Consider the following 26,535-nt stretch of genomic DNA (forward strand, 5'->3'; position numbering starts at 1 on the left):
TTGTAAAAGTTTTCAATGGGCAGAAGAGGTGTAGTTATTTAAGGTAACAACGGTGAAGCTTCACTGAGCATCTTCAGTATTCTGCTTTTGTCCTTGAGGGAATAATAATATTGCAATCTGAGGCTTGAGGTCAGTTGTTGACGTTGCACTTTGACCTCTCTGACATGCAGCATCCCAGTGGGATCACAAACCGTGTGTCAGCCTCCTTCATGCACAGGTGTGTGAAGGATGGAGCAATTATAGAGGTGGTATTATTTTTAATTCTCTTCCCTGTGAGATTTCTCAAGCCTCCATTCCTATAGGTGTCACTATAGTCGGCCACCGCCCCCCCCTCCCCCTTCCAGGCTACACCTACATCCATCCTCGGATGGGTGGGTGTGCTTTTTGAAGGTTGTATGGAGCTAAACACCGCTGCAGACGAGAACCTGTCGCCACTTGTCTTGACGACCCGGGAGCAGCCTCCGAAGCCGGGGCGGAGCACCGCGTGGAAGTCGAGCCGCATCCTCCTCCAGAGCTGAGAGCTCGGCCGATGTCCTCTTTTTATTTTTTTTATTGGGAAGACAAGAAAAGAAAAGAAAATGCCGCATACACGGACACCGATGTGAACAAAGTTGAAACAACCTTACGCTAATAAGTGCACGGCAAAAATGCAATGTGGTAGCTGTGCGGCTTGTTGTTCAAGGTCAGCATCGGAGCACCGCCGCCGCCTCACGGACGACTTTCTCGGGCTGTCGGAGGGGAAGATCGGGCGCGGAGGGGATGCCGATGTGTGCCGCTCACCTCCAGCATCAACAATGACATCTTTTACCGACGGCAGTCAGTGACACAGAACCGGACGAACTTGTGGACCACATTAAAACAGAAAGTCTTTGCAGCATCTTCTGATTTTCTGCGTTTTTTCGGCCTGTGTAGGTACGACGGTTCACCTGGACACAAGCTAGCTGACGCCACCCGCCGGGTTCGGTTTAAGCTAGCCGAACCGACCGTTGAGTCCGTTCACAGGGTTATTGTACTGGACTGCATTATAAGTTAACTCTTATCACTCGTATGCAACTTCCTGGAACTAGCTGGGCTTCAAGCGGACCTGTACAACCACATTTGTTTTAATTTGTGTTCAGCAACATGACTCCCAGGACAGGGTCGCACAGACGGGCCGGCTTCGGCGTGAGTTTGCCGGAGCGCGGACTGCTGCTGCTGCTGGTTTTGGTGCTCCTGGAGGGCACCGTGCTCCCGCTCGGAGCCGCCAGCTCTCCCGACACCAGCCACCAGGACCCCCAATCGGGCGACCACAACTCGGGGGATGAGAGCCACCACCGTAACGAGTCTAAAAAGGTTTTCCCCGTGCTTAGTGTCGACTACAAACACGTCAAGGTCCCGTTTGAAATCTCCCTGTGGGTGCTGCTCGCCTCCCTAATGAAGCTGGGTGAGTATCATGTGGAGCTCGGTGTGTGACTGCAGCCATTCCAGGAAATGCCAGCCGAGTGCTGGCGTTAGGTCGTGGACGTCAGGTGTGGTCACTGCAGGTAGACTTAGCTTCAAGTGAATCTGTTTTCCTTAATTCATATGAGACACTGAGTGTGTTAGTTGCTTTTTCAGTCTCACCTGAGATCAGGTAATGTCAACACCTCCATTATAGATGGGCTAAGTTCCTGACAAGTGCAGACAACAAGCGTGTTACAATAACTTAATATAGTGGTTCCCAGTTTCTGACACAGATATCCTGCTTTTTTTTTAAAGCTGCAGAATAATCTCAGCCCCTCTTCTTCCTTGTAATCTGCATATAAATCAAAGATGCATCCAGGGTGTAGTGGCATAACGGGTTTGACAGGAATAGTTCAGTAATTTCAATCTGACTCAGGGTAAATCAGTATTGATTGTTTTGGAGATTACTCATCAGATCTGATGGTTTAATGTGGAGAGGGTGTTTCTCCAGAGCCCGACTTACTCCTTGCTACAGTGATGACTAAGCAGCTGAATGCAGCACAATTGCTATTGGAAAGCAACTATTTGGGATGTTGTCATCATCCCAAATTGTGCTGCTCTATTTTAAATTGGCGTTTCTTTATTTCCCTACTGTCCTGTCCTTCCTTCTCTCATCTCATGCTCTAAACAGAATACTGCATTGTCCCGTGCTAACATTTTAACAAAGCCAGCATCATGTCATTTGCCTGTGACATCAGGGGCCTGACTGAGCGCCAGCCTGCAGTCAGGGAGGATACTGCTTAACTGTCCGGGCGAGAAGCCCAGTGTCTCTGGGGAGGGAACAGTCAAAGAGGGACCACCTGGCTCGGGTGGCTCTTGGTTAGCATGCTGCTCAAGGACATGGAGTGAAAATGATGATGATTTATGAAGCAGAGGGGAGGCAGAACTGAAATGAGATTGGATGAGTGTGCAGGCTGACAGCCGCAGCAGACAGTGGTGACCTGAAGCCTCTGATTATACCAGGATGGCAGAATATGGGCTGTGAGTAATTCAATGTGGCTGCTACACTTCTCAGCCATGGCCGTATCTCTGGTTCATGTCATAGGCCTAATATCTTACAAGCCTAAAGGTACATTCACAGTCCATTTACCATTTAAGCTACTGTGCATGTAGTCATGGTGTCTTTCTGTCCTTATTTTTGACAAAAAGGCTTTTTTTGAATTGATTATACCTAGAGCAAAACCTTTTCCTATAAATCAAAACCCAGCAGATGTAATTTCACAGACGTATACTTAAAAGTATTAAAGTAAGTGGCTCAGTAAGTAAGTAAACTCAGTAATCCTGCTAAAGTGATCCACTTTGTTTAATGGATTGGTGTGTTTGCAAGGGTTTTTGTGTAATATGTAACATATCAGTACAACATGCCACATAAATAAGACTTCACCAGCCATTATAAACAGTAACAAACACACTGTGTGGGGTTGTAATGTTTAGACTAGTTTATAGCCTCATCAAATTTAAACTTTACAGATTATATGAAGTAGCGGCCACACATTTTAGTAATTACCCTGGGGCAGTGAAACTGCTTGTTTTCAATGTGTAACATGTCTGACAAGTCCAGTTAGTCTCACCGTGCACTACTGCTTAAACAATTGAAAAGAAGGAGGATCTTACCTGAGTACAACCTTCCACAAAAGACCAAAAGACACACCCTGTTACAAGGGTGTAGCTGTTATCTGAGAGGTGTGGCTTTTGTTGTTGTGGAAGTCAAACTGCAACCTGAATTTTGATCCATATTTGCAGGAGTGAAGAATTAGTTAGATTCAACTGAAGCAAAAAAAGGAAATAATAACTGCCATTTTTTTTCTTTTTTTTTTAGATTGCTAGCTAGTTTGTGATGTTATAACACACCTGATATGCACTTGCGCAGCAATAATGCAAAGTACAAAAACATTTTTGAATTTAAGTGCTTAGCAAGTCATGAACCACAGGGGCTGTCACATTCTTCCTGTAAAATGACAAGTCATTGATACAGTTAGGTCATACAGGGCTCGCAGCTACTGAATGAACACAGATCATGACCGTGCCGTGACCAGCATTTATTGTACTGTAATTTGATGATGACTAATACCTGAAAGGCTCTGCAGAGCGTTGTAGAGTATAGCAGATGGTAGAAGAGCATATCTAAGCAGGAAGAAGGAGGGTTGGCTGGGGATTTAGAATTTAGTTAGAAGGATGTGACATCAGGGGAAATGCAAAAGACTGTGCAACTCTTTCCTTCATCAGCAGTTGTAACAGTAGCAACTTCAGCAGCCATTATGTGAAACCGTCAGGTTATGGATAATTTTATTTCTGTGCCTTGACATTACTTAATTACTAAATTTGTAAACTGCTCACTTTTTTTTTTTTTAGCTCTGTAAGTCTTGATTGACACAGGTTCAGAAAAGCTGCTATTGTTTAGCTCATTTGTTTGGTGAGAAATAGAGAGAGATTAGTCCATACCTTAAAGGATTTCTTTTATCAATAGTAAACATTTGATAATATTGTAAGTAGGGTGGCATTATCGGTTTCACTGGCTTGACCATTAAACCAGCTCTAAAATCATTCTTGAACATTAAGTCTCACTTATGATTCATTTGCAGTGGACGACTCAGTGTATCGCCACTTATGACAAGACATATGACTCTGTAAGTTCAGTGAATATGTTGGGCATACATTTGAGCAAACCCGTTAAGAGGCATAGACCTTAATATTGTCATGATTTATAATGGCTGTGTGAGAAAGATTGCAGGTGCCTTAGGCCTACGCCATGAGAAACCACACCTTTTGGCAAAGCAAAGGTTTGACTGTGAAAGCTAAAGGAGCAGCTCAATGTGCTGTTTACAAGCAGCATGTTATTTATCAATGAGGTTCTAAGAGTTTATAATAATATTAAATACTCCTAATTTTCTCATCAGAAGGTACTGGAAGGTGAATTAAAAAAAGATGGTAACATCACAATTATTGCCTTAACATTCAAAACAGCCTTGTGTGGAATCACTCAAAGTGAGTCATAGATTCAGGGATCATCCTAAAATATACCAGCTGCAGACCATTATTTATAATTTAAACCAACATTGGTCCTCAAGACAACTTGAGGAGCACAGTGGTCTGCTTTAAACAGTCCACAACATGGACTCAGAAAAGCTTATCTTTTACACAGCCCTGTTGTCAGGAACAAGGCACCTCTCTCAATTAGATGCATTTCTTGAGGTTTCTCTGAACTTCAAAGTTGCTTTGCAAGTTTAGCATCTTCATTTTCTAGGAAGTCAAATGTGTTATCAGTCGCTTCTTAACCAAAGGGACTGTTTAAACAGTTTCTGTCTTCTTAAGTTTGCCTGATCTAACAGGTTTGGTTGCTAGCAGCATACAGTTCGTCACTTGGTAACAGGATGCAGATCTGCTTTTAGAAATGATAAGGTGTAGCAGGTACCAGGCTGCGCTGACACTGGGTACACAAGCACACAAGTAAAGGAGCCGTTAGGCTTTACCCTTTGGTTTTCAATAACCTTGTTGCTAAGAGGGAATGAGTCATGGACGCAGCACTTCTTGTCGACAGGCAGCCAGGATGAAACTCTTAGGTTGAAATATGTGGCAGAAAATCTTTATACGTGTTAGATACTCTAAGGTTTTTATCCATTTTAATGCAGGAGACATTTAAGAATGTGTTAACTGCCACCGATTAATGTGGGTTGAAAACTTAAAGCTTCCTTCCATGTGTCCTTTTGTTCTTGGTCTTGCGTGGGTAGTAAGTGTTTACATTCGATCGGTCAGTGTTGATACTGAACGGCTTTTTGTCTCCTCTTGGTCATGCAGTCCTCACGTGTTCCTCCTAGTCACTCCTGACTGATTATTTAGTTAAGTTAAAGTTCCTCTTTTTTCAGGAATCGACAGATCTGTACCTTCCCATAAACCAAACCACTTTAACTAATGTTAACTTTGGAACTAGGAAGTGATCATTACATATCAAAATCGTATTTTTGTGACAGCGTTTTTGTAACAAACCTGCTAAATGCACCTGCATGTTCATGCATGTAATGCTTGGACATGAACAAGATCCTATTTTTCTTATGAGGCCGGTTTGTTCGGCTGTGCCTACAAATGTCAACACAGTGAACGGTGAACATATTTCAGATATTTAGCACAATGCATACTGACAAAAGCAGGTTTTCTAAAACAATGCAAATATGCCTTAAAATATTTACTTTGTGGATCCCACTCATAAGAACAGTATCAAAATGTAGCAGTAAACTGGTTTTATGAGTTTTTAAGATCTTCATGTGACAAAAAGCTCTCCTTTAGGTGAAACTGCTCTGTTGCCAAATGAAATGAGGTGCAAAGTGGGCGACGGCATATTATGTTTATGCAGCCACTCCCAGGTGTAACCATTGGACGTAATCCCTGCCCTGTGGGCGTTGAATGAAAATAGTAGTAAGTTTCTGTCAAGCTGTTTATTAAAATTAAATGGTAAACAGTATTCTATTCCCTGTAATTGCCTGATCATATGCTGCAGGTTATTATAACTTGACTGTTATGATAAAATACATCAAGAGCCAATCAGTAATTATTTAACATTGGTAAGTTGCACTGTGTTGATGCCTACTTAAACTTAGATTCTCGTAGCACTGGCTCCTACTATTCATCAGCTTTTTGCAAAAGTTGTTCTTTTTCCCTGAGTAGAGCATATGGTGCAAGCAAACAGCATAATATAGTTTTGCTCAGCAGTGTAGCGCATACGTCCCCTCAAGTTCTGACTTGTAGAAGCAAATGCTCTTTTTTATTTTAATTTTTTTTAGCAGACTCAGTTTTTTTGGATGTGGTAAGAGCTTATTGTATTTGGGCAAAACAGGCTAAACAAGTATGAGTCTAAACATGAGTTAAGCTAAGTTCTGGTATCGTAAACAAAAGCATATTAATAAAACGAAATGTTCATAAGTTCGTAAATTACTAACTGGGGAATGTTTAATTCCTTTTCAGTACTTTATATGGTAGCAAGGATATAACAAATTGATATTAACTTTCAAGAAATAGCAGAATCTTTATGTTGAGTATAATGTTTAAGGACAGACTGCCACCATAATCTGTTCAGTTCATCTGGGACTAATTAGCCTATTGGATGGGAGCAGGCCCACGTGTAGTCATAGAGAAAGATTTCTCTATGATGTATAACAGTGTCTCTAGTTGGTTGATGCTAATGTTTTCATGTGTGATGGTCATTTAGCTGTAAATTTGAAGCCTCTGGCAAACATTGATGATGTCTTCTCAAGAGACATGCTTTAGTCTCAAAGTAGCAATGGAATTTGCATCCTGCTTGCCACATAAGATTTCAGGGGAGTCGTATGAGGTTTTGAGCACTGTTTCAAGCAGTTATCAAAGAGTATCTGAGCCAACAGGCTACTAATAATATTTTAGGGGACTAAGACTTTGGGCCTAACAGCTCATTAAGGGAAGATTTGGCCACTTTAGACCAATTAAGTAAAAGGTTCCTTCATAATCTTGCGTCAGACCTACAGCTGCGTGCAGCTGTATACTCCATTGACATGCAGTCTTTTAGACTAAAACACTAATAGTGTTGTCCTTAACTTGCCAAGTATAAACACCCCTCTCCTGCTTCAGATGTTTTGTATTCCCAAAGAGAATCTTTGATGCTTCACACGTCCTTAGGATAAAGGCACTGGAATAATAACATGAAGCTTAAATTCGCTGTCAGTTCATATACCTTGGTTTACTGGCAGCATGTGTGCAAGGCCTGGCCATTACACAACATACTATGTGATGTGCTAATAAGTCAATATTGCTACTTTAACTTATTGCCCCACCCTTAACTGTAAGAAAACTGAATAAGACCTAAACTGTTCACCTGCCTGCTCCTCTCCTTGCTTAAGAACGAGCAGGACGCTCTATGTCTAAGATGGTGCTGCTGTCACTGCACCAGCTACTCTTCAACAGAAGAACTTCGTAGCTGTGTATAAACATCCAAACGTGTGCTGCTGCAAATGCTTTTAAATTTAAATTTAAATTTAATCTGAAGGTTACCCTTTGAAAATATAGTTGTGGATAGTCCACATACACTCCTCGTCCAAAAAAAAAAACTCACCACCTTGATTTAACTAAGCAAATAGGTAGAAGCCTCCCATTGGATAATGGTCTATTTTATGGTCATATTCACTTATTAGCCTTATCCCATTTATTCAAAGAGGTTATAATATTACTGGTAGTCAATGACAAAATCACAGCCTTTATTGAAGAAAAGCTGAGCTGTGGGGAAGAGGAATGGAAGGGGGAGTCACAGACATGTTTCTTTACATGAACAGTCTGCCTGTGGACATAGTGAAAACTTATTATCTATTTAGATACTAATGCATTAGACTGGGTGCAAGATCATTTGTCCTGTCTCCTCACTGTGTATCACACTGTGTAACAGTCCTTGTCAGTGTTCATGATTTCATGTGAAACTCCCCAGCAGCTCAGAGTGTTAGGTATTTGTGGCGTCTTACCATCTTGTATGGGCAAGCCTTATCGAGTAAAAGACAACCTTTTGCATTTAAAGATTTGTTATCTGTCAGGCGGTATTATTGCTTATAGAGGCAGTCTCGAGGGAGTCCCTTCCTGAGCTGCTTGTGCTGTGACATAAAAGCCACACAGCCTCAAGCAGTAGCAGATAATTGCAAAAGGTTATTTCAATTGTGAAACTCCTAAATTGAATTGGTGTGTAAACAACCGGACACATGAAACCTAAAAGATTTCCTTACTGCTTATTTAGTCTCTGCCTCGTCTGCTGAATGTGTGCTCATGGCATATGTATTTAAATTACAGCATGGACTTGTTCACCTGTCACATGACATCTGTTGACAATCAATGTTTTGCATATTATTTCCATTTTTTTTCTTCAAGAATTCACAAGGCCACAGTCCTAACACTTTGGTCTATAGTGTATTGTTTACAGTGCATGTCACGTTCTTTATTTACAAACCAGACCAGTGATTCCACTGTACACATATGCTGAAAATACTGACTTTTTAGAAGTTTTAAAGACAAGCATCTAGTCCTTAAAAGTAAAATTAACATTGGTGTGTACAAAATGTACATATAGTTGTATTTTATTTTTCAGGGAGACCTGTGGAGTATCAAAGAATTGTAAATTTAAAGCAAAGGTTAGAATTTGTTGAATGTGTAGGGAGGTGGGACTGACAACTGAATGCTCTTGTAATGTTATGTTAGCAAGTTTGTCTTTGTGACAGTGCAAAAACAGATGGGAAGAATGTCAGTGCAGTCTTCTTCTGTTTTTACACAGACACACCTTGAATCATTTATCACCTGAGACAAACAAAGCAGACTTAGAAATGTCGAATCCTGCAGTGACTGCCCAGATAAACCACTGACTCGTTCTTGTACTTGGTCTCGGCCTGTTCCTTTGGTTCTTATGTATATTTTTCATTCTATTTTTCCAGGGTTCCACCTGGTTCCTCGTCTGTCCAACATTGTGCCAGAAAGCTGCCTGCTGATTGTGGTGGGTTTGGTGGTGGGGGGGCTCATCAAACTAGCTGGAGAGAAGGTCCCACCTGTGATGGACGCAGATGTGTTTTTCCTCTGCCTGCTGCCCCCCATTATCCTGGATGCTGGCTACTTCCTGCCCATACGCCCCTTCATGGAGAACCTGGGCACGATCCTGATGTTTGCTGTTGTGGGGACTCTGTGGAATGCCTTCTTCATCGGTGGCTTGCTATATGCCGTGTGTCAGATCCAGCCAGCCAATCAAACAGGCCTCAGCTTAATAGGGCTCCTGCCTTGCCTGCTGTTTGGGTCCATCATCTCAGCTGTAGATCCTGTTGCTGTGCTTGCTGTGTTTGAAGAAATCCACATTAATGAACTGCTGCACATCCTGGTGTTTGGCGAATCGCTGCTCAATGATGCCGTCACTGTGGTGAGTGACCAAAACAGGAATGCAGCACACAATCACAATTTCACATGTTCTTGTTGTGTCATTGGACTATATTCCTTTAACCTTGTATTTAGACTTGCTGTCGATATAAAATTAGTGATCCACACACCTGCCTGCCACCTCACAGTAATCCTCAGTTCACAGCACACCAGCTGTTAGCTTGTTCCAATACGGCACCATCTGCAGTTTTAAGTTACTGAAAGTGCTTGCATCATAGCCATTCGAGGCACCAACTTTAGTTTTAACAGCTGGTGTTTTTGACATCGACATTCTATTTGTATCTATTCATATTATTCACTTTTGCTTCTTTCAAATCTTAAAATTGTTCCTGTTTTTTTTTTGTTTGTTTTTTTATCATTTTCTTTTCCTCTTGCTTTGCCTAGGTTCTGTACCACCTTTTTGAGGAGTTTGCAGGCGCTGGCACAGTGACATTGACGGAAAGCCTTCTTGGTGTCATCTCCTTCCTGGTGGTGGCTGTGGGAGGCGTTCTAGTAGGAGCTATCTATGGGATCCTGACTGCCTTCACTTCACGCTTTACCTCCCACACACGTGTCATCGAGCCACTTTTTGTCTTTGTGTACAGCTACATGGCATATTTATCAGCTGAGATGTTCCATCTGTCTGGCATTATGGCGTAAGTTTGGGGTTGGCTATAGAGACAAACCAACATAGTACCCTATTTGCACTGTTGTGTCTTCAGACATGGTTGTTTAGGAAATGAGAAGCTATTCACTGCATTAGTTAGGGTTTAACAACTTTTGCCAGCTGATAAATAATCATCCATGCAATAATTATCCAATGGGAGGCTCTTACTTATTTGCTCAGTTAAATCCAGGTGGTGACTTTTTCTTTTTGGACGGGCAGTGTATTTATAACCTTGCCACTTCAGGGAAAATCCATTTCAGCTACACCCCTATGACATTAACTGTCGGCTGTATGTTGTGGTAGATTACACTCCCTAGAACTAGTGGCATAATGCATTAATCACATCACCACCTAAATCACCCTTGAATTTATTGGCATCCCAATATTCTCAGTTCCTTCAGTGTGTATCAATCCATTTTATGTTTATGGTGCTAGATGTTGCAGACAGGAGGTGATGATATACTGTCAGGGCCAATGGGAGCATGTGTAGCTTCAAGGTCAGTCTCTTCCAAAGGCTGACTGTCTTTTTTTTACTTTACCTCCAAACCTCATTGTCAGTGTGTTTTTTCATATTGTTTTTATAAAGAAGAGGTCAAATAGCTTACTGGTCATTTGATCAGTACCAGCAAGTGGAATGTGGGTGAATGTTAAGCAGCTGTTGCAGCTTGGACAGTGATGCCATTTGGTCACCACATGGAAACAATGCAAACAAGGAATACAGAAGTGGTCACGAGAGAGATGTTGATATCTTTATTGGTGTCAGTTGTTCCGGGGAAAGGACCTCAAGTTAAATTGTGCCTTTAGCGTTGCAGACAGCTCAAGTCGTTTTTCTTTTAGATGTGTACATTTATCTCAAAAATAATTTGATGTCACACCCCAGGATTAGAATAAGACAACAAGCACATTTAGAAATATAACAATGAAGTTCTAAATCTATATTTTCTACAACCACTTTTTTCTGTATCAATGAATTAACATTAGACTTTTCTCCTTCCAGATTAATAGCATGTGGGGCGGTGATGCGACCTTATGTAGAGGCCAATATATCCCACAAGTCCCACACCACCATCAAGTATTTCTTAAAAATGTGGAGCAGCGTCAGTGAGACACTGATCTTCATCTTTCTGGGCGTAGCCACTGTGGACGGACCTCATTCTTGGAACTGGACCTTTGTTACTGTCACCGTCATCCTGTGTCTGGTGGCACGGGTTATAGGTGAGCTCCTTTACAGCATTTCTGCAGATAAATGTTTATTTGGGAGGTTATTTTGTGTGAGATGTTGAACAATTTGATTTTTATCATTTACAGACTCAAGTAAAATAGCTTCTTCTTTTTTTAAAGCAGATAAATCTGTTATAGTTCACTCTAAAGTGATCTGTATTTGACACTATATGGTTAATTATGTGTGGGAGAAAAAGGTCTGTTTCTCAAAGAGGGAACTGAGAGCACTAAATGTTGCCAAAATGTTTCATCACACAGCTGTCGTTTGTGTGCGTCTGTGAGAAATTGCCACAAGATTTCTATGTTGACTTCGGCTGTCACAAGTCCTTCAGCTGATCAATTGTCTGTTTAGAGTTATAAGTGTTGTTGGAGAGTGAGACTGAGTGAAAGAATGGTCAGGTGTGATGTGACATCTAGTGCTTAATCATTATCTTTGTTTAATGTTAATGTTTTAATTTAATGGAGATACATTGAATATTATTAAATACTATGGTACATAAAATATGTCATTTAGACTTTTGTCTAAAAAGAATGCTTTTTGCTATTAGGAAGATGCATACAGCCCCGGACTAAATCATGGTTCCTCGTTGTCTTGTCCTTCCCAGGTGTGGTTGTTCTGACTTACTTCATGAACAAGTTTCGCATCGTCAAGCTGACCACAAAAGACCAGTTTATCATTGCCTACGGTGGCTTGCGAGGTGCCATTGCCTTCGCTCTTGGCTTTCTGCTGAACAAGGATCACTTTCCTATGAGAGAGATGTTCCTCACTGCCATCATCACTGTTATCTTTTTCACTGTCTTTGTTCAGGTATGATTAACGCATCAAGATTGCTAATGTAGACTTTAAGAGACTTTAAAAGGTGCATTCAGGCTAGCTTATTTTATTATTAATATTATTTTATTATATTCTTCTGTTAACAACTTGAGGCCTATAGTGTAACTAAAACTTTAGACATTTGTCTTTTGGTATATTATCACAATAAGATGCTGCATGGATCTTATTCAGATGTTTTGCATATTACCCACTTATTTGCATCTGGCATCACCACCAACACATTTGCAAAATGCCTAATTTTTTGTGTAGTAAGTCTAGTTTGAACTTTCACTTACTGTTGTGAATTCACATTGACTGGTACACAAATAGAACCAGAACAAGAATTCTGTTTCAGTTAAACATTGTAAAACCTGTTCACACTGGACATGCTGAGTCATGAACACAGCACTGCACTTGCAATGAGAGGTCAGTTTGCAACTGATGTTACATCAGTTCCTCAGCCTCGTGTGGTCAGATATTCTCTTTTTTTTTTTTTTTGTTCTTGAAGTAAACGCATCCACATCCATAACATTCCAGCGCAGTACATCCTGTAAAAGCAAGATAAAGATGCTGGTTGTTTACATACAGTGTTTCAGATAATCAAGCCTCCCTGTTAAGGAAGTTAAGTGAAGGAATATACTTGGGCGTGAATTTGACCCAGAATTGCAGTGACTAAAATAAAACACCCAACACATCTTACCTTTCCTCACAGGCTAGATGAATAAATGTTTTATTGATGCTGCTGGATTCAGCACTCACTGGTCTGATGATGACACAGATGGAGAACAGAAGGTAGAAGGTAGAGGTTTCACCTGCAATGAAGGAGTTTATTTCTGAATTAGCTTGTAGCCTGATTAGCTAGATCAATGCCTAGGTGCTGTGGGTTATTTAATTTATTGTTACTTTTGTTTGTCTGTTCCACTCTGTTTGTTGTTTGTCTCTTTTCAGTCAGAAATTTTAATTTGATTAAGTGTTAAACTCTATAACTGCAATTTTCATGCGCAAAGAAACAGATGGAGGAACTATTCCCTGGTTTATTTGACTGGTTTAATAGGTAAATTGTAAATTGCTCCATTATGATACATTATGATATTTTTTAATGCACTGATTAGCCTAAACTGGGATTGGAACATTTGCAACAATCTATGAAATATTACGTTTCCCTTTGTTTAGGTGATTATCATCATTCATATCTATGTGACACGTTTTGTGGGTTTATTTACAATAATTAAAAAAAAGTGCCAGTTCCTTTTCTCCACAACAGGACATTATTAAAGAGCAAGAACATTGCGTCATCCTCTTATCACAATTAACCAGATGGCCAGATTAATCTCTTTAAGAAGAGAAATTATACACTCAGACTTTTAGGCGCAGACAGGGCCCAGTGCAGATACACACACACAAATGATTATAGTCCAATAGTAACCAAACATCAGGCATTTTTACATTTGTTCATTCTGATGTAGCCAAGCATAATTACTAATCCTATTAGGAATCTTATTAATCCTGTTAACTGATTCACTTTGACCATACAATGTGATTCACATAAAGATATTTAGACCATACCATACAAGTAAAAGCATTTAAGTCAGAATGAAAGGGGAAAAGACAATCTGCTACTCTTCACCAGTTTTTTTTTTTTTTTTTTTTTTTGTGAACAGGACCAGTTGCAGATTTTTGAAGCTCAAATCTGGAACTTCCCACATTATCATCCTGTAAACTAGCTGGAGATTAACAGCAAAGATGGCAGAGTTGTTTGCAAATGATTGTGTGAAAACCTGCTGTTTTTATTAATCGGCTCCTGAAGCATTTGCTAAATGTGCCAGTTTGTGAAGGGTGCTACTACTGAGCTTATGCTTACATTCATGGAATTGAAACAAAAGCACCATAGCGTTCAGTGGTGTTTTCTGCTAGAGCAAGACAAGCAAATTAGCTGCAGTTGTCAGTATTTGACCATGTAGAAGCACATATGCTAGCCCACATGAAATCATATTTCATCCCTGCATAGACTAGGTGATACAAGCCAATGTTTAGGAGAGGGTTAGAGTGAATAATCTTTTCTTCCTCTCATCTTACTTGCAGGGCATGACCATCAAACCCCTGGTGGACCTGCTGGCAGTGAAGAAGAAACAGGAGGCCAAGCGCTCCATTAATGAGGAGATCCATACTCAGGTATGGATCGATACTCCTGTTCAGTCATCATCAGGCGCTGATGATTTCTAGATGGTTTATGAACATGGCTAACCCACAATGCAGATAAAAACAAATTTATCAGATTTCCCTTTTTCATAACAAGGCAATCTCACGTCCTGTTCCGTGTTTTTATTTGCGCACCTCAGTCACAGTAACAGATATGAAAATATTATCCGGAACATTTGATATTGGTTTGCTTTGCACTGAGAAATGAATCATTTGTAGTCACATGCAGTGAAATGTAGCCTCATGGTCCAGTAACAGGCCTCTGAAGCTGTTAAATCTAAACTTGGATTGCTGCTTCCATCTACTGGCTGTGTTGTGTTACTTCACTTCAGACTCTGCTGTACTGGTACAATGCAGTAAATGTCAAACCTCAGATTTTAAATATTAAAATAATAGTTTTGACACACAATTATGTAACGGCAGCCTTTTAACTAGCTAGTTAATTAAAATTGGTCCCACTGTCTCATGCTTAAAGGTTTTTGTAACCATAGTATTTGCTAGTCTAACACATCCATGAGCGACCACCATGGTTCACACTCCCTGAGTGTTTTAAAGTTATTATTAAAGCTCAGTTAAGTACACATACGCTCACACACACACTGTGTTTATACACACACTGCCCTCTCCAAGACAGCAGTGAGTCACCATTGCTTGAGGCTAGAAGAGCAGGCTGTCATTATGGCTTCTCCTCCACTGTAAAACACCAGTGAACACAGTGAGCTGAGGACACAGCTGTAAAGTGCTGAGGTACAATTAATGCAGAATACATAAGGAGTGCTACACAGTGAATTTAATTTGGCAAACATCTGTCTATCCCACCAAGATGCTATGTGTGCTCCTTTTAGAAATTTGATCTGCTTTATGTCTCATTGGCAGGACAATACAGTACTCTTCTTCACCATCTTGATGAGAAGTTATTAAAAATATCCTCTGTATCTTAATGGAAGTCATATAGTGTATATGCAGTGTACAAAAGCGATGTGTGGTCTATCACTACATCATTGCACCATGAGCGGCTGTGGGTTTTGTGGTAATTAATGACTCTTTTCCACCTCCACCCCCACAGTGCTGTGCTTTATATAAATCAGTCACTTCAGACAAAACAGAAGTAAATTTTGTGGCTCTGCTCAATAACTTGTTCCCATAGAAATACTGCCTGTCAGACTGTCATCTGCAGGCTAAGCCAGAACACCAGAGTGAACCATGGTTGGCTGCAGTCTGAACAACAAATGACTGGTACATTTCTCCGGTTCTTTTAGCAAGTGTGCTGATAATGTCCAATCAGTCACCTCGCTGCTGCTGCTGCTGCTGCTGCTGCTGCTGCTGCTGCTGCTGCTGCTGCTGCTGCTGCTGCTGCTGGTTTTACCTTGAGGATTCAATTTTAAAACTTTTTGCCTGCTGTTCTTACAAATGACACTGGCATCTTACCTGGGAGGGTTTTTACTGTGAGGAATGGTAACAGTGGTGAAGTAAAGGTATTGAGCAGAGTCATGAATGAACTATCAGAGTGCCTGTAATCACAGTGAATAACACTGTTAATCATAAGGTTTTGTTTCTTTGCGGATCACTTCCAAATAGTAAACTGGACACTGGGAAAAAGTTTAGTGTCACTTTGTTATGTGTTATAATACAAGGTGGGTTTTCAGTTTGAGAGCCTGAAACATGCCTGGAATCCTCCTGGAATGTGCTTCTCTTTGTTCAGTAAAATTACTTTCTGATTCGTTTCATCCCCAGTTCCTTGACCACCTCCTGACTGGAATTGAGGACATCTGTGGACACTATGGTCATCACCACTGGAAGGACAAGTATGGACATTTAAACTGACATTAAATACTGACAAATACTAATCACACTTAAGAAAAGAAAACACATTATATGTGGCTATAAATGGGAAATTATTGCTGTAAAAGACTAATTCTCCCATTTAACACCATTTTTTTCTGCACACTTCACTATCTTGGTACACTCCCCCTTCTGTCTGTCCTGTTCTAACCTCTTTGTCTCTCTCTCTTTTATTTTTTAATCCCTGATGTCTGTTTTCATCTTTTAATTATTTCTTCCTTCCAGACTGAATCGCTTCAACAAGAAGTATGTGAAGAAATGCCTGATTGCAGGCGAACGCTCCAAGGAGCCACAGCTCATCGCCTTTTACCACAAGATGGAGATGAAACAGGCCATTGAGCTGGTGGAGAGCGGAGGGGGATTCAAGCTGCCTTCTGCTGTGCCTTCCACCGTTTCAATGCAGTGAGTATTGAGTGCATATTTTCTGTTTAGAGTAACCACACTACAAAAACGAGTCCAGATTAAAACTGCTATAATGGATATTTTTACATTCCCAATGGGAACATCCTCTAGAGAATTATCACCTGCAACGTCAGATTATCCACTCATAGCCATGTTTTCAACTGTAGTGGGCAGCTGTATTCAGTATGAAGAAAACAAACTGTACAGTACCTGCTGTCCTTTGGTACAGGTAATAGAAACTGCTGCCCCCAAATGGCCAACATGTCCTTAAATGTTAAAATAAACTTCACACTTACTACTAACTTCCTAATTTACTAACTCTAATAATTGCATTTACTGTACAGTGCCCATTTATATGAATCCAACTTAGTGTCGCCATTAAATTCCACAACAGTACAGACATTACCAGCCCTAATATCCAATGCAGGTATATGACTTAATAGACAGGGTGAGACTTACATACACACATTAATTCAGGTAAAAAGAATGAGGCCGCTTGTTAACCAAACAACTTACTTTGTTCACACTGAGTAATGAACTAATGTTAGCTATTAGCCTGATCTCTTTATAGAAAAATGTGGCTGTTGTATTTCATAATTCTTATCATTTTTCCTGTGTATTTCTCAGGAACATCCAGCCGAAGAAGCCTCCTCCAACCAAGCCTGTAGACAGAGCTCTGCCCCAGCTTCCTAAAGGCCGAGAAGAAGAGATCAGGAAGATCCTCAGGACTAACCTTCAGAAGACAAGACAGAGGGTATTCATATCAGCTAAAGATGCATTTTTTAGAGCATGTTTGAGTTAAATCAGTAGTTATAATAAAGACACAAACACTTTTTATTATATTACAGTGTTGATCCTTTATAATCTGACAGTTAATGCCACTGTGGAAGTCCAACCTCTGTTCACGTATTTGAGTAAAAAAGGGAACAAGCTATTACGTTATTTCTCAAATAGACAATTTTTCTACTTTGTTTCTCAGCTGCACTCCTACAACAGACACACGCTGGTGGCCGATCCATTCGAGGATGGAGTTAGTGACTTACTTCTCAAGAAGCAAAAGATGATTGAGCTGGAGAAGAAGGTCTGATACCTACACCTGATCATGATTGAACTGAACACATTTAGTTGATTGATGTTTTTCAGTAATGCGTGTGTGCCAAATGTGTATATATGCAATGATAAAAACTATACAGCAAAACCATCCTGTGGTAAATTAAGACGCACTGTATACTCCACAAAACCTGCAAATGAATGGCAGCTCTTCTTATTTCTAACTGGTTCAGAAGTTAAACGATCCAACTAAAACTGAAAACTGTGATTGTGACTGTGCTAAAACTGTGATTTGTGTTCTAATTAGAGTCCACCTTCAGTCTGCTAAATTCATTTTCCTGACACAAAAGGGGACTGATTTATTTGCACGGTTTAATGGCCCCAACTGCAAACTTCCATTTCATCAGTCTGTAATTACATAATAAAAATAGACTCCTGTTTTCGGTTAAATCAAATATGATAGAAGCCGCTGTAGACTCAAGAGGATTCTGTTAAAGCTGCAAAGCAACATGTAAATTTATGAAGTTATTGTAAGATATTGAATAATTGTGAATTGCTGGACTAATTAAGTTTGTCTGCTGTACTTCCGAAGCACTCCCACTAAGCAGAAGATGTGTTTCTCATTCATTTCCATCATCTAAGCTTTGGATATAAATAATAGTGTTTATAGAAGAATTTTATATTTTGATTACACAGAGAAGACCAAACAAATCCACGATTCCTTGTGTGTTTTCTTAGATTAAACAGATGAATACATACTTGACGGTGCCTGCTGCTGCTCCTGACTCCCCGACCATGTGCAGAGCCAGACTGGCCTCAGGTAAACGCGTCCATCTTAGTCACAGCCACATGCAAGCTCTGTTTCTACCACTATTGTGCTGTCAAGGTGTCAACTCTGACTAATGGGAGAATCTCACCATGGCACTAATGGAACATAGAGGTGTCAGGCATTATATTGTGTTAGGCTTTTAAGGCAGCATTTGTAAAACAATGATCACAGAAAGCACAGCTAATGTTTACAGCTGCAGCAACAGATATTTCCCCCTGCTGGAAATTCTGTATGTTTGCATGTGCCAGCCAGGATGTAAACTGGTGTGTGGTTTCATTTTAGGCAGAGATAAAGATTTCAAACCTGATCAGCAGCAGAAAGGGAACAAACTCGGTTCAGGTATGTAGTGAGTGTAGAGAAGATTCGTTTTGAGTTGCAACAACCCAAAACCCAACAGGAGTCCCACTATGCATGCTCCAGTTATCCTGCTTGTTAACATTCATTAATTGCTCATTACTAACGAGGGGATATCATGAGGAGCAGTCCTTTTGTTGACAGATTACAGCATGTTACACGTGGGTAGTTTGTTTTTCATTATATGTTTCAGCTTAAAGTGGATTTTTCCCCGCATGTGTTGCATTTAATTTGTTGTGGTCTACTTTGTTTTATTTCTGTTATATTGAGAAATATCGGTAGTGGTCGTTGTCCAGTTTGTCTAGTGATCATATAATCTTGACCTTAATATCTGTTTATTACATTGTCTTCTCCTTTTTCACCCTAAGTTCATGCACACTAATGAAATGACAGAATGGTGTTAGATCCCCTGTTGAAACTATGGTTTTGCTCTGTGTGTAGACCCCCAATCCTACAATGTGAAGCCAGCGTCGGATAGAGTGCCGACCATCCAGGTAGACTTGGCCTCTCCTCAGTCTCCAGACTCTGTCAACGTGATGGATGAGTTCACACGAGCTGGCCAAGGGGATGAGGACCAGGGGCTGATGATGAAGCCTTCTAGGAAACCAGGTGAGGAGGACCGAGCAAAAGATCAGCAGAAGCTGACAAGGTGCCTAAGCGACCCTGGTCCCAGCGCAGACGAGGACGAGGATGAGCCCTTCCTGCCTTAATACGGCAGACCGAATATGGAGGGGTCAGGCTGCATGCCCCCCTTCACTGATTAGGAGAGAGGGCTGCTTCACTGCTCTGCTTCAAAATAAGTCTTTGGTTCAGAAACCAAACAGGCCAAAACTGCTAATGCTGTATGAACCAGAAACAAAAAGCTAAAGAAGATCGACTGAGAGAAAAACAAAGAGCCATTACTTTGTTATTGTCATTGCTCTTTATTTTTGTAGACAAGATCGGAACAGCAGCTGCTGCTATCTGAGACATGTTGGAGTCTAGGTTTAATAATCTGAGACATTCAGGAAAGAACTATGCATTACCAAAGGTTTGGACTGTTTTATCATTGTTTCTTTTGTGTTAGCCTGTTTTTCTTTCTCGTTGACTTCCTAACTGTTGCTTCTATGATTGTTGATTGTTCTGTTCTTGAAGCTACATTCTCTGACACATGCTGGGTCTATAGTCCTTAATGTAATCACATGAACAAGCTACTTTAATCCAGTCTTTCTTTAATTCTGTCCCTTGTAATTTGCAGGACATTCAAACATTTAGAGTGTAGCTAGTTGATAATATTTGCCTTATTTCATGACGGACATTTTTACTTGGTGTAAAAATACTTGTTTTTTTTTTAATCTTTTTTTATTTAAAAAAACACTTTTTGATTTCAGGGGTACTAACATCTGTTTGTGATCAGCTTGCTCCAGTGTTTGTGGGATGTAGTTTAAAGACGAGTGTATTTAGACGCTGTTTAAACCACTGTGTAAAAGAACCATAGTTCTTTGCAGTTGAGCTTACAGACCTGCAGCCTTGTCCTGTGACTGTGGAGAGAGTTATGTGTATCTGAAAATGTTTGGGTTTGACCTGTAAGAGTGGGGCAAAGCTGAGTATCAGGAAACTTAAGAAAAGGGCAGTGATGCAACACAGATGTTTTGATGTCACGGTATAGTAGTTGTAGATGTCTCTTAAAATGTAACTAAAAGTGCCCATTTAACACTGCTTTTAATTTATCAAATGTAAATACTCAATGCTCGCTATCTTTGCGTGGTTTTGTTTTGTTTGCATTGTTCTTGAGCAAAGCGTAAGACATAACGAGAAGGTAAATCTGAACAGGAACAAATCCACGCCTCATGCCACGAGGTGCCTACGTCCTGAAACGTAGGCGCCTCGTGACAAAAAACTCTATGCAGTGTAGATTGTGTAAAATATATCCCCTATTTATAAATAACCTAACGCTGACGTTTTTTAATCAATGAGGCAAAAGTCAAAGCTACAATCAAACATGGGCATTAAAACATGAAGATGAAGGTACAACTTCTAGACTTAACAGTTATCTGCAGTACAACAACACCGCCTAGTGTATAGTTGGTACAGTTCGATCTTTCTTTACTGCACTGGATATAGGTGTACAGTGTGTGTATAAGCCACTATAGTGCATGCGTGTTTTGTTTTGCATATCATATAAACAAACATCCTGTTAATATCTTCTACAATCAGAGGTGCCACATAGAGTAGAAACTATTTGACTTTAATCTCATGGGAATTTCTTTGACCCGTGTCTGTTATCTATTCACCGAGGGTCATTTCTCAGTTGAGACCTTCAAAAGAGAAGATCGGGCTCTGAAACAGTCTGACGGAAGGAGCTTGGGCAAGTCACTGTTCCACTATTCTGGCTGTTTTTCTGGGTGTTAGTGACCGTTGAATCCTTCCTGATCCTCTTACATCCCGAAGGCTCACATTACAGTTGAGTGGAAAGAGCAGAGTAATCTGTCTGGCTTGTTCATTGTCCTCAACTATTTCTTTTTTTAAGCATCTGTGCTATGGTTACTACGGCAAGTGTAATTGGATATTTTGTCTGTGCTTGCATGCAAATCTGAGCAGACCTGCATCATAGTTGAGCGTGTTTGCTCCTGATAGATTGGAGAGTCAAATCCTAAAGCATCTAATTACTGTGTCTTGTCCAAATTGAATTTCCTTTCTCTGTTGGAGAGAAGTATATGAGGTCAAACAAAGAAAAGAATCTGTGGACTGACAAGTCCAGTGACATGGTACCATACCTCCTCCCATCACTAGATCCTTTTTTTGTTGTTGCTGAAATGACAGTGCTATTTATGTGCAACGTTAAATTAATGCGAGTGTACAATAGTGAGTCTCTGCAGCCTGAGAACTGTTTGTCTAGATCTGTAAATGTGGTAGGGTTTCTATCATCTCTCCGCTCCATGATTTGGCTTCAATTTACAGGCATTTTGTTAATCTCTCTCTGCAGAGACTGTAAGTAGGTTTCAGGAAGATTACAGCGAGTTTTTTAAACATACTCCCACTTGTGAATACGTGTGTGTGTGTGTGTGTCTTTTTTTGAATGCAAAGCAGAGTAATTCTCTGAGAGAATTTGCATACTCTGCAGAAGTGCTGTATTTTCATATCATGGATACATGAGTTAATATAACCTGGGGTTGTGATCAAAAAAACGATGTTAAACTCGAACAGTGCTTAAAACAATAGATGTTATATCCCTAATTACTTCACTTTATTCCAAAGATTTTTAATTTATCAAAAAGAAAACACTATTTTCATACTTTTCTGTTTTTATACCAAATGCATCTTTTGGGGCAAACATTCTCTTCTTGAAGGGAAATGTTTGGTGCAGAAAACCTTAATCTGAAGCCATACAGCCTATAGAAGAACCTATTTTACTGTATTCATAGATCTAAATGTCTTGCACATCACCTTTGTTCTGCTCAACGCACAAAGTACGCAAAACCTTTACATTTAAATCACTTGTGTCTTTGCTTATTTTGAATCTAAATGCTTTCTGTTGTCAATTTAAAATGTCCACACTGGATGTTTTTATACAGTGGTGATTTGCTTTCATTTAATGCGGTGGAATGAATTACAATGTCGACACCATTGTCTCACCAGCATTCGCTTCAGCTTTGTGGATTTTTTTCTTTATATTTCTGTGTAATTCAAAATGCGACATGTGCTTTACTGGTTCATCTGTATTGTACAAAGACGCTGTTATTTAGGTTTACAGGGACATCTGCTGTAAGTCTCTTGTTTTTATTATCATGTGCTTTTTCTGGATTCACATGCATGTGCTTTACAGAGGTCTTTATTTATCTTATGTTTACCTTTAACAGCACTCCAGAACAGTTCAGGCTCTGAATCCACAAAGTAGGAACAAGCTCAGTTTATAGCTGTGACTATAATCAGTGAAGAGTTTATGTTTTATGTTCAGCTGGGAAAGGTGAAGGCATCAATTACAATCAGCCAGCCAAGCTGAGAAGTTGCTATTTACCTCGATGTCATGCTGGTGTTTTTGCATGTTGTTTATTTTTGTCTTTTGTCCTATTTTGCCTTCAATCCAGGCAGCCGTCAGTTTTTATTCATTCCCTACAACATAACGGATATCTGTAAAGACTGAACACGTTTCATATACATGACTATCAGGTCAGTGCTGTATAATACTGATGAATATATACTAATAGTTGTCTCAGCTTGAAATAAATGGAACCTTAAACACTACAGTGTGCTTTAGATATGGCTGAAACATGCAAAAACACTGATGTTTCCCCTTAATTACAAATGGTTATAACCACAGGATGACACATGCATGCACATCATCGACGTAATGAATCTTTATTGACATCACTCCACCACCCAAAGACTGTTTTCCTGCCTTGTTCTCACCGTTCTCCAATTTGCCTAATCTGGCTTCTCTTATATGCCACATAAAGCACTTTAACAAAGAGGTACCTTTATCTCCAAACACCAATTTTAGAGAGAGCAATAAGTGGCTTAAATGTAGTGTTTGCATTGTGCATGGCTATCAGGGGACACATCACAGGGAATAGGATTGTATTTTATAATGGGCCTTATAACCAGGGATGTGTTGGTGTCTTTAGTCCTAAAGCAGATGCTGGGATTTTAAACTTTACTGAGCGGATTAAATTTCCCTTTTGTTCATATTTTGTCTATATTCATGTGTTTGTTAAATTTCCATTTCTTCCTGTTATTTGCAGGTTGCAAATTAAAATTTTGCAATAATTAGAGTTTTTTATTTTATATACACATAAGTAGGGAAAATATATGTAAATGGAAGAAAAACATGTCTGTAATTTATCATATTGGTGTAAAATCTGAATCTGAAAGACAGCAAGTGTGCACTTTCTTGATTAACCTTCAGCTTTCAGCATTCCATTCCTGTAACGACCAGTGAAACTAACAACCAGAAGTGAAACTATGTGAGAAAATATATATCCACTAAATTAAAGTTTTACTTTATAGCAACGTGGTGTCCATGTCTCGTGATTGCTGAACGATTTGTGCTGTGTTGTTTTGTGTTGCTACTAATGCATTTTTTAAATTCTGACGGTGATGCTTATCTTCAACATGTTCTACAAATATACTCCACTAACTTAGAGGAGATGATAAAAGTGAAGTTACACCATTAGAGATTTAGCTTTGCAAAAAGCATGTAGAAAAGGTTTATTTACTGTTTGGTTGTTGTGTGTAAAAATTAATGTAAAGGTCCCTCGATATAAGCATAAAGCTGCACAAATGGAAATGTTTAAGTACTGCACACTGTATTAAAATGCATTATGTTCACCTGCTCATGTGTCCAAGACCCTGAAACCCTTGGAGCTGAAGTGGTGAGGAAGGGGACAAGTATATAAAACAGTGGCCTGCAGGATCAACACAATTCGACTGAACTTGTAATAACCTCTTTTATCCAGAAGGGATAGTGCAGCCGCACAATGTAATTAAAATAAAATCAGCTGGCAAACAGCTTTCTGAAAATATGCGCCGCACAATGAGTCCCAAAAGTAAAATGTAATAGGGATGAGTTGGATTTATATCTGGAAGACATTTTATAATTGGATACTTTGTTGAGTCTAATAAAGTCAGGATGAACTGGCCTTGTTAGAGTGTAATGGCATTACTCGGCTTGGCAGCGGTGCACGGAGACTGTGAGATATCCAGAGAGAAAGCTGTGGCCGCTGTGGCTCAGAGAGTTTGTTTATTCCGCATCTATTTCTGTTAAATGGAAAATCACAATGAATTGCGTGCTCTTTAACCAGCTTGGCCTGACAACCGCATTCACTGTGAAATATTTCTGGAATGGATATGCTCTATTTATAATATTCACTCATTTTAATTGTTGGCGGTTGTTGCATTCTATCATTTTCTAGCAGAGCCTCTAGGTGGCCAAGTTAATTTTACATCTGAAGAGTCTAATTTCAGACTCCAATTACTAGAATGGTTGTTGGCAGGAAAATAAAATCCTCTTTATATTTGAATATGTAAGCATGTAGCTGTTATTCATACAGAGGAATTAACAATAAGTAAACAGAAACATCCCCTGATGGGCCACATTACAGGCAAACAACAGTGAATTTGCACTTATGAGAAAAGAGTTTGTACTATATAAATCTATTGTATCACTGCTGTGGAACAATTATCAGACTCATCCGGATGAAACATGTTTAACAGTTCACTTTTACTTCATCGCTGTGTGCATTTTCAAGCTGCAGCCTGATTAATATCATAAACCAGTGTTTCGGAGGGAACTTGCCATACGTCATTTCTGCACAGTAAATATGAAGTTGCAGTGTACAGACATGAGAGTAGTATTCACATCTAGAAACCTAATTCACTAATTAACCTTTACACCCCTTAAAACAAACCAACATCTACCTGTGACCCACCTAAAAACTGAATGAAGTGGGAAATGTAGAAAACGACTACATACTGACTCTAACGTCAGCAAAATAAACAGACGATAAACCCATGCCAACTATTTAATATCAGTCCTCGTTGCTGCAAATGTGCATGTGGAGTGTGAAATTAAGGCTGAAAGCTTTTCAAATGGATTGGTCCGAGTATTCTGTTTAGTTTTATTTTGCTGCGTCTCATTCATCTGTCAAATGAGCTCCCATGATGGTGCAGCCGCTTAGATTGGTTTTGGTTTGCGTGAGGGCTCTTCTGTTTATGTTCTCCTGACCGCTTTTAAATGTGTAGAAGTGGCCGCCTTTTAACATATAATGGTGCTGTTTGTTTTCAATATTGGAGCAGTCTGACCCTGATTCACCTCTAAATACACGAAGGAACGAAGGATTTTCTGGTTATTTGCAAACTATTGTGATTGACAGGGAGAAGCAGGCTTTATAGAGCGCACTCTGTCTTAAGTAGAATCACTTTAAACTGGCTGAAAGGTGAATATCATGCAGTGACGCCTCGGCTTGCAACATGCTGACGAGCCAGCGGATGGCAGTGTGCAGCCACAAACTTCCACAGTGGCCTAACGAGTGCTGTCATCTCTGAACAAGCTTCTACTTTTTCACTTGTAATTTCACCATACGAATGGTTAGTATACTAAAAGCATGCTGACATGTTAATCAGCGTGTTGGGGAGGGAGTCAGGCTTTCTGTGGCCCTATTCCATCAGCCTAATGGCGTGTTTGCTGTTGCATTCACTCTCATTTACATGGTCCATATACCCTCTCTAATGTATAGCTAATTGTTGTGTTTAGGCAGTAGAAACACAGAATATTTGCATCGATGTCTTTCGCAAGTGTACATTCTGATCGCCTCTGTCTGCTAATGTGCTTTGTAAATATTTTGTCACACAACAAGAAATGTTTTCATTACGAATGTGGTGGAGATTGGGTCACTCCAGAGCTGCACACACACACACAGCAGTTTGCCGTTTGTCTTGTCTATAAAAGGAACGGACAAATATAACTGCAGCAAGGCAATAACGCTGAGCTTATTGTTCCGCTGATACTGTTTGCACTGATGGCTGATCTGAGCTGTACTCTATTTATGTTGAGGAGAGCGATAAGGGAAGTAACAAGCCAGTTTATGTCCAATGATTTTTCCAAAGGAATATGAAAACAGCGCTCATGCACCAATGGCTGTGTTTGAAGGGTAAGAACAAATCTGATGTACTTTCCTTGAGTATTTTCACTTTATTATACTTTATACCCTTGGTCCACTGCAGCCCACAGAAAGATCCATGAGCATCTTAAAAATGTGTAAAAACAATGAGTAAAGTTGTTTAAATGAGGTCCACCTG

At 39.9% G+C, this 26,535-nt stretch overlaps 1 protein-coding gene across 1 annotated transcript; it reads left to right on the forward strand.

The window, feature by feature from the left end:
* Nucleotides 1-354: 354 nt before the first annotated feature.
* Nucleotides 355-23,748, forward strand: slc9a1a (solute carrier family 9 member A1a). Its single transcript, XM_026370833.1, has 12 exons — nucleotides 355-1,423; nucleotides 8,913-9,385; nucleotides 9,787-10,037; nucleotides 11,046-11,263; nucleotides 11,875-12,077; nucleotides 14,166-14,255; nucleotides 16,017-16,087; nucleotides 16,350-16,526; nucleotides 17,154-17,280; nucleotides 17,506-17,607; nucleotides 18,315-18,396; nucleotides 19,201-23,748. Exons 1-12 carry the CDS (start codon nucleotides 1,123-1,125, stop codon nucleotides 19,467-19,469), a joined length of 2,364 nt encoding a protein of 787 aa, XP_026226618.1. The 5' UTR covers nucleotides 355-1,122; the 3' UTR covers nucleotides 19,470-23,748.
* The last annotated feature ends 2,787 nt before the right edge of the window (nucleotides 23,749-26,535 follow it).

Source organism: Anabas testudineus, chromosome 16, assembly GCF_900324465.2.
Source record: "Anabas testudineus chromosome 16, fAnaTes1.2, whole genome shotgun sequence".
Lineage (NCBI taxonomy): Eukaryota > Metazoa > Chordata > Actinopteri > Anabantiformes > Anabantidae > Anabas > Anabas testudineus.

What these genes read in the sequence shown, in the direction of transcription:
- slc9a1a (XM_026370833.1), top strand. Translation starts at nt 1,123, where the DNA reads ATGACTCCCAGGACAGGGTCGCACAGACGGGCCGGCTTCGGCGTGAGT. An exon ending in CGCCTCCCTAATGAAGCTGG is followed by an intron (nt 1,424 to 8,912) that starts GTGAGTATCATG and finishes CTATTTTTCCAG; the next exon opens with GGTTCCACCTGGTTCCTCGT. An exon ending in CCTTCCACCGTTTCAATGCA is followed by an intron (nt 16,527 to 17,153) that starts GTGAGTATTGAG and finishes TGTATTTCTCAG; the next exon opens with GAACATCCAGCCGAAGAAGC.